General features: G+C 44.5%; 2 protein-coding genes across 3 annotated transcripts in view; both read left to right on the top strand.

Annotated features, from left to right (window-relative positions):
* Positions 1 to 1093, top strand: part of zfyve21 (zinc finger, FYVE domain containing 21) — a 26200-nt gene extending 25107 nt beyond the window's left edge. For both annotated transcript variants that reach the window (XM_076295633.1, XM_076295634.1), the window contains one exon: positions 445 to 1093. In XM_076295633.1, the coding sequence (XP_076151748.1) occupies positions 445 to 480 (36 nt within the window). In that variant the 3' untranslated portion in view covers positions 481 to 1093. The remainder of the gene's footprint in view (positions 1 to 444) is intronic.
* Positions 1094 to 6750: 5657 nt separating this feature from the next.
* Positions 6751 to 8528, top strand: part of brf1a (BRF1 general transcription factor IIIB subunit a) — a 94414-nt gene continuing 92636 nt past the window's right edge. Inside the window, exon 1 of the mRNA XM_076295632.1 lies at positions 6751 to 6953. The gene's annotated coding sequence lies outside the window, so the exon portion shown is untranslated. The remainder of the gene's footprint in view (positions 6954 to 8528) is intronic.

The following is an 8528-nucleotide window of genomic DNA, read 5'->3' as shown; positions in this document are numbered from 1 at the left end:
CAAGGTGTGTGTGTGTGTGGGCTAGCCGCAATGCACAAGGTGTGTGTGTGTGTGTGTGTGTGTGTGTGTGTGTGTGTGTGTGTGTGTGGGCTAGCCGCCATGCACAAGGTGTGTGTGTGTGTGTGTGTGGGGGCTAGCCGCCATGCACAAGGTGTGTGTGTGTGTGTGTGTGTATAAATATCGCCATCAGTGTTGTGTCTATATAAAATAGAGGAGTTGTGATAAATATAAATATAAAACACAAGTAACAAATCAACAGATGCAGAGTGTTAGGAGTCCACTGACCTTCATGTGACCTTGATGTGACCTGAGATGCAGGAGCACCATAATGCAATCATATGATGGGAGCTGTTGTATGTTCTGGTCCAGAGCCCTTATTCACAGCCTGACCTCTGCTGCCCTCTGCTGTCTGTGTCTCGTCATGACTACCTTCTGTTCCTCCAGGCTGCCAAACTCCTGTATGAATCGCGTGACCAGTGATACACACACACACACACCGCCCCTGAGATGGAGAGATGGAGAGATAAAGAGATGGAGAGAGGAATGAAAGAGTGGAGGTCTTCAGTCTTCAGTCCTGCAGTCTCCTCAGAGGCTCTCTGCAGTGCACCGGACCTGTATGTTTGTACGTGTGTGTGTGTGTCTGCCAGAGAGCTGCAGAATGCTCACTGACTCCAGTGCAATATAATTACAACACACACACACACACAGAGCTCTCTGTGTAATGAATGCCCAGTGTAGTTTTATTCTGTGGGAAGTGAAATGTAAATATCTTTGGTGTCTTTCCTCCTTCCTACACACTAACCCAAGTATAACGTTTGTGTGTGTGTGCGCCGAAAAAATATGGTTTTCTCCTTTGGTACCAGAATAATACACACACACATTCACACACTCTCTGACGTGTGTGTGTGTAATTTACTCTTAAGTTCATATCTTTTCTCACTCCCACCAGATGTAGACCTGTGGGTGGGGCTCTGTACCAGAAACATTAATTTGGTATTTTTGTAAGTTTTTGTATTTGTATACAGTCTGTCATATTAAAGGCGTTTTGCATCCACCTCAGCAACTAGTGACACCCCTCCCCCCCACGGCCTCAAACCCCCCACCCCCCCACCCCCCACGGCCTCAAACACCCCCCGCCCCCACTCGGCCTCACCCTCTCAGGTAGGCCTGCCCCCTACTGGACGAAGGCTGTAAGAACCAAAACCGCGGTGCCGGAAAAGCATGTTGTTGTAATAACTGTGTAAAGCACCAATATGTGTTGGAGTGGCACCAAGTCTGTGACTTTATGTGTGTGTGTGTGAGATGTGTGTGTGTGTGACCTTTATACGTGTGTGTGTGTGTGTGTGTGTGTTGTTGTTTTCTATTGAATGACCTGTTAGAAAGACAGTTGTGTGCCACAGATGTGTGTGTGTGTGTGTGTGACCAATTGGTATAAAAGCAGGTGTGTGTGTGCGTGCGTGTGCGTGCGTGCCTTACTGAAGGACCAGTCTTGTACAGATTAATAAATGCCATCTTCTGTCCACTGCCAATCTCCAGTGTAATTGAGTGTTTGATTTCTGAACACGAGCGGTAACTAACGCGTGCGGTAACTAATGTGTGCGGTTATTAACGTATGCGGTTACTAACGTGTGCGGTAAGTGCGGTTACTAACGTGTGTGCGGTAACTAACGTGTGCGGTAACTAACGTGTGCGGTAACTAATGCGTGCGGTAACTAACGTGCGGTAAGTGCGGTAACTAACGTGTGCGCGGTAACTAACGTGTGCGGTAAGTGTGGTAACTAACGTGTGCGGTAACTAACGTGTGCGCGGTAACTAACGTGTGCGCGGTAACTAACGTGTGCGCGGTAACTAACGTGTGCGGTAAGTGTGGTAACTAACGTGTGCGGTAACTAACGTGTGCGCGGTAACTAACGTGTGCGCGGTAACTAACGTGTGCGGTAAGTGTGGTAACTAACGTGTGCGGTAACTAACGCGTGCGGTAAATGCGGTAACTAACGTGTGCGAACCTCCTGCCCTCTGGTCAGTGTAGTGCCGCACTGGTCAATGCTCCACTGCAGACTGGCACACAACCCCAGAACCCCAAACTCCCCCAGCACACAACCCCAGAACCCCAAACTCCCCCAGCACACAACCCCAGAACCCCAAACTCCCCCAGCACACAACCCCTGGACCCGCATCATCAGACACACACTCCACACATCATCAGTCCTGGCCCACACACACACACACACACACCCACCCACACGCAGTGCCGGCCCAAGCCTTTATGGGGCCATAAACCACCACCGCAGAGTCATCTGTGCGTGAGGAACGGACGCCAGCTAGCACAGCTGTGCATGTGGAACGTTGGTAAACCTCACTCCCCGACGCCTCAAGAGTGCTGCTGGCATGAAAGCTAGCAGCCTGGGCTTTTAGCTCGATTGTCAGCACGCTCGCCTCCCGATCCGAGGTGCTGCTGTTCGCGGGTTCGAGTCTGGGCGTGTGCAGGGCTGAACCGCACAGGTTCAACACAACGCAGGTTACACTTGACTATTATTGATACAAATGTCACATTATAATGTAACATTCTAAATTGTATTAATATAGTTATGTACACCAAACCAGTGTCACTTTAACCTTAGAGGGTACTTTAATCACAAAAGTGGTCTAGTATTATTTTTAACTTCCATATTCCACCAACAGAAATCCGGCTCCTTTCATGTTGGCGAACCAACATTTGAACCAGTCGGAGCATTTCGACCAAACAACACGGTTCGGAACGTGGCACTTTGGTTCAGAGTTTGTGCCATAAAATAGTTGTTTTTTCCTGCGAGCCGGAGAAGGCTTAAAGCGTGAGTTTTCCGTCCATATCAACTATTTCCATGAGTAAACAAACTAGTCAACTAGCATTACACTGCAGACGTTGAGTAGCATTTTAAACAGCTAATTTCTGCCGTTTTTACGGGGCAACTGTTCATATCATTCTCCTGTGAATGCATTCTCATTAACTTTTGTTTTGCATGCAACACCCATTGCTGATGACACACTTGGTTCGGTTCTAAACTGGTGGAAATGTGGGCTGGTTCACTAGATAGCACCAAGGTCCAAAGAATTCAGAACTGGTTCAAGAAAGGGTTCTCTGTCGGTGGAAAAACACTAAGTGGTTTTACTGAACTTGATTTTAAAAATACAGTTACAGAGTAATTAAAAATTAGTTATTAATTAACCAGTTACTTCTTTCAAAGGCAATTGAATTACTTTACTAATTGCTGAATGTTATATGTAACTAGTTACTAGGGAAAGTAACTTTTCAGTTACTTTTATGTCTGAACTTTAACAGGCCTACACAATAATAGGCTGAACAGCATTTTAGACCTATTTATTGTAGCCTCAAGTGAGTTTCAATGGCTTGTCTCTCAGATATTTAAGTTATGTTTTCAAATCAGCTGAACTCTTATTTATCCTTTCAAATGAATGAAACTTGATTGTGGAATGAAACTCCTCATTGATTCTTTGGCATGCCAAATTTATCACATTTATCCAATGTGCTTATGTCTACATTTACATTTATTCATTTGGCAGTAGCCTATATCCAACATGATTAACATTTAAGCTACAGAACGTCTAGAAAGCTTTTGTTATGCACACACACACGCACAGTCCAATGTTGCTATGGCAGAGAAGCACACCTGCATTTTAGCTTATTATTCTCTGTCCAGGTAGCTCCATTTGTCACTAGTATTTTGCTGATAAGTTGCCTGAAAGCAACTGACTCGACAGTTGACAACCGACTGTAAACCTACTGAAGTCCTGTGTGTAAAATGTAGGCCTAGCCTTGGCTGTGTAAAGTCCTGCGTGTAAAATGTAGCCTTGGCTGTGTAAAGTCCTGCGTGTAAAATGTAGCCTTGGCTGTGTAAAGTCCTGCATGTAAAATGTAGGCCTAGCCTTGGCTGTGTAAAGTCCTGCGTGTAAAATGTAGCCTTGGCTGTGTAAAGTCCTGCGTGTAAAATGTAGCCTTGGCTGTGTAAAGTCCTTCGTGTAAGATGTAGCCTTGGCTGTGTAAAGTCATGTGTGTAAAATGTAGGCCTAGCCTTGGCTGTGTAAAGTCCTGCGTGTAAGATGTAGCCTTGGCTGTTTGTACGGAGGGGCTCTAATATTGACAGTTGTAGGCAGGTAAAATATTGATAATAGGGGGATGCTGTGTAGCATCAGCCTCCTATATCTGGACTGTGGTCATAACATCGACATCTTATAACTTATTCCCTGTTCTTAAAGTATATTCTTTTTCCTGTTTGTCAAGCAATTCTATTATGTTTACATTTTTGTCTTTTTCAGTCATTTATTATTTAATAATGAGCGAAGTTATTGCACTGCTCAATCCCTGCACTGTTCACTTTAACACCATTGCACACATTCTACCATAGCACCTTATTAACATGGTCATTGCATCACATGGATACCAGACTTTTGTAATCACTTTGTAGGCTAAGCCAGTGTTTTTCAACCACTGTGCCGCGGCACACTAGTGTGCCGTGAGAGATCATCAGGTGTGCCGCAGAAAATTACCCAAATGTCACTCACTCAGGGGCGTAGATTTGCGTGGGGACCGAAGGACGTGTCCACACCAATGTCAGATTACGACTGAAATGTCCCCACCAATATTCAACTTGAAGTGGGGGGGGGAAAGCTCACATGCGCTACAAAGAGTTAAATACTTTCTCACTTTGCTGCGGATCATCTCGTACAGATCGTGTAATGTGCAGTAGCCTATAAGGGTAAATCGCGCTGATTTGAAGTTACCTATAATAACTACCAGTGAGCCGCAGGGGACGCTGCGCTTCAGCTTCACTTCACTACAAGGCATATGAAGTGCGTGCAAATTCATCCATTCTTCTCTGTTGAACTCCTCGAGTAGGCTACTCATCACACATGTGTCACATGAAAGAGCCTTTTCTCAGCTTTTAAACGGTGCTATAGCCACTATTTGCTGTGATAAACAGTTCGCGAGAAAAATTAACTTCAAGAGATTTAATAATTATTCTCTGTGCCCATCTCCACATCCATTCGTCTCGGTGGAATATCGTAGGCCTACACACTCTTCACGCAACACATGACAACCCATATATCAGAATAAACAGCAGACCTTACCGAACACAAAGGTGTAAAGCATTCCCGTGTATAGTTAGCTGTTCCAGAGTAATCCGGTTTTGAAATAAATTGTAGAAAAATTCAACATGGTCTTTCGGCTTTAAGCATTTCTTAAAACTGAGCTGTGCTTACATCGCCTAGATATCTGTAAATAGGCCTATTAGAGAATATACAGGCAGCTTATGGTTAAGAGTTGTCAATGTAGCCTTAATGATTCTTTTCACAAAATGCTAAGCATGCATGTATTTAAGTTTCTTAAAACTGAGCTGTGCTTAAATGGGTCAATGCATGATTTCATAACAGACCAAATAGAAAATAAATGTTAAATATAGCCTACATATGTATACATATTAAAATCAGATGATGTGCTACACAGTATAGATGAAGTTGGACAGTAGCACATTTTAATCATAGGTAGTTGGACAGTAGCACATTTTAATCATTTTATATATCTATAGTGGCTGGTGAAAGAGTTGAGTGGCTTTTCCTTTTTTTCCCGGGGGAATTAGTGGGTAGTGTCCCCACCAAAGCTCAGACCAAACCTACGCCCTTGCACTCACTGGTCCAGAAAAGCAACTGTTGCATCAAAGAATTTAGAACCACATGCTCTCATTGATTGTATGATTGCACTATTTGTGGTATGCAGGCATTGTACAACGGGGGCCCCATATCCAGAATTCACAGAATCCTCACATATCCAGTTCAAAACAACAATTAAATTAGATATAGTCACCTACAAATGACAGAGGGCGCTTGTTTTATTGAGCAGGTCTTGCATAGAAGCCATAATAAGGCCATCTGTGTATTATTTGAAATTTTAGGCTATGGTATGTTTATTTTTTCTTCACACAGGATGTTAGTGTGCCGTGGGACATTTTAAGTGTCAAAAGTGTGCCGTGGCACAAAAAAGGTTGAAAAACACTGTGCTAAGCTATGTGGTTAGCTATAGAATTTCCCGGGGCCCCAAGCAGCCGTTAAGTTCGATTATACTTCGGGCCGGTTCTGCACATCATCACCAGACACACACTCTCCCCACTCCACACATCACATGTCGGTACCCTGCCTTACACCCAGCGGCTCGTGTTCACACTGAGAAACAGCAACCCTCGAGCCCGACTGATGGAGGAACATGCCGATGTGGTGAAGGTGTGTCCACCACGCGCTGATATGCGTCCATTCTGACCAGGCGGGTCTGCTCATGGACTGGTGCTGTTTATTAGGCCGTGTGTGTGTGTGTGTGTTCACTTGGCTTTATCTAGGTACAGCTCGGGGGTAACGCTGATGTAAGGGCAGGTAAAGGTCTCTCCCACGTTGCTGCTTTGCAAGCCTGTCAGTAGTTCCAAGGACCATACCAAAGACGATGAATATTAGTGTGAAATTATGGTTTATCTGGTAATGTGAAGTCGACTCAAGATAATAATAACAAAAACGAAAAATACAGATCTTCTCCATAGAGGTCATATTCTTATTCACTAAAAATATTGTTTAAGGCAGTAAATATTTTGTATAGCAATACGTTTCAGCCCCACCCCCCTTTTGGGAGCTGCGTTGGTCTCGCCCGTTCTACGAAGTGACCATGTGCTCTCGCAGCTGGTCGCCGGGCGTGAGTGTTGTTACCAGAGTCGCACTGATTCAGCGGCTTGTCATGAGTTATTTAGTGGTCTGCTGTAATAGTTACATCGGACAAATAGTGTTTTCGTGAATAACAATATTTTCATCAAATAAACAAACCTTTTCTGAGGGCGAGAAGGAGCGAAGTCTGCCCTCGTGGGTGCCTGCCACCCCACGCGACCGGTCGCCTGTTGGAAGCATTTCATCCACTGCAGGTATCACGCGATTTAACAGGAAAAAAATGTTTGCTTTTTTAATTTTCAACGCAGGCGTGTGCGGAATTTACGTGTAATCTTGCGGCGTAGTCCCCGAGACCGCTGTCAGTCAATCAAATTAAACATCAAACCCAAAGTGTATTGGCATGATATGACTTATTCAAAAGTCTAGACTATAGGCCTACCATTTTTGCAAACGTATGTCAGATGTTAAATAGACCAGTGATGACATAAATTCGCCTCCGAACTGCAGTCTGCAAGCGGCTTCTTAGATTCGACTTGTAGCCGTAGGGTTGCGCTGTGGGTCGACTGACTGCCTTGAGACCCCGCGTGCCACGTAGTAGCCTTCTTCTAGCGCAGGGCCGTTTACGTTTTTAGCCACGGATACCGCTCAACCTATGTAAGACATGATGCTTCAAACATCCTGGTTGGGTTAAGCTCGCAGACGAACGTGATGCATTGACTGTGGAGTCAAATGTAGGTAAACATTGATCTCTACCGGAATGAGCGTGCTCATGATGGCATTACGACAGGCGACCCAGTGCGTCAGATCTCTGCGGCACGTGGTTACCGGAGGTTGCTGTGTCAGTAAAATGCAGGAGTAACCTCCTCTGTCTGTCTGTGTGTCTGTCTCCCTCTCTCTCTGCCTGTCTGATCCGATCCCACCTGTCTTGTGTGTTTTCCCCACCTCTCTCTCTTTCTCTCTCTCTCTCTCCCTCTCTCTCTCTCCTCCTTCCTCTTCCTCTCTAATTGCATTTCTTCTTCTTGTTAACTACTAGTCTCCCTCTGTGTCTGTGTGTGTGTGTATGACACGATAAGTATGTGTGAGTAATACGAGTGATGTTTAACGAGGGAGCTCCAATATAAGGTGATAAGGTTTTACCATAAGTAATGACCCAACGGTGAACCTGAACAACTTTAGGAAAAACTTACGATTGGTGCAGTGTGCAGCTACTTAATCCAAACAAAAACTTTTGAAATTACTGGCACTTGTCTGCCCAATGTTCTTTCTGTTAATTTTTTTGTTTTATTGACGGCACCTCTGCATTTTAATTTAATCATTCGCAATGACATTCATATGACGCCCCCTCAAATTGAGCTATGCTGACCACACAGCGTGTTGAATGCGAGAATCCTGCTTGTGCTATTGTTATTGCTATGGTTTACGTGTGGCAATGAATGAAGCCATGCCTGCGGCATGTTATGCGTCAAGAAGATTAGACTACTACTAGATTACATAGGCTACTCTACATTATGGTTTGTCTGTTTATCGTATGATACAACAAAAGTAAAAGCTACAGACCATATTCATAGACTTTGGCGGAAAAGTGTAGCTTGGGTGAAGACATTATGCTACATTTTGAAGCTAATCCATGTCATTTAATTGTTTTTTGAATTCGATTTCATGTTCACGAAAGCAGGTAATTTTGGCCTTGGCCTTACGCACCGATGTATGTGGAGGTGCGTGACGGTTTTTGCAATGATGTCATTAAAATTGCGTACCCCCACTTTAAAAATCCCCACTACACCACTGATTGTAAGTGTGTGCGCGTGCGTGCGTGTATGTGCATTACA

Source organism: Alosa pseudoharengus, unplaced genomic scaffold (assembly GCF_046254945.1).
Source record: "Alosa pseudoharengus isolate Yale_2024_CS ecotype anadromous, Long Island Sound unplaced genomic scaffold, YU_APseudo_1.1 YU_APseudo_1.1_scf_2, whole genome shotgun sequence".
Taxonomy (NCBI): Eukaryota; Metazoa; Chordata; class Actinopteri; order Clupeiformes; family Clupeidae; genus Alosa; species Alosa pseudoharengus.
Note: the sequence above shows the minus strand (reverse complement) of the source record. Positions and strands in the feature narration are given on the sequence as shown.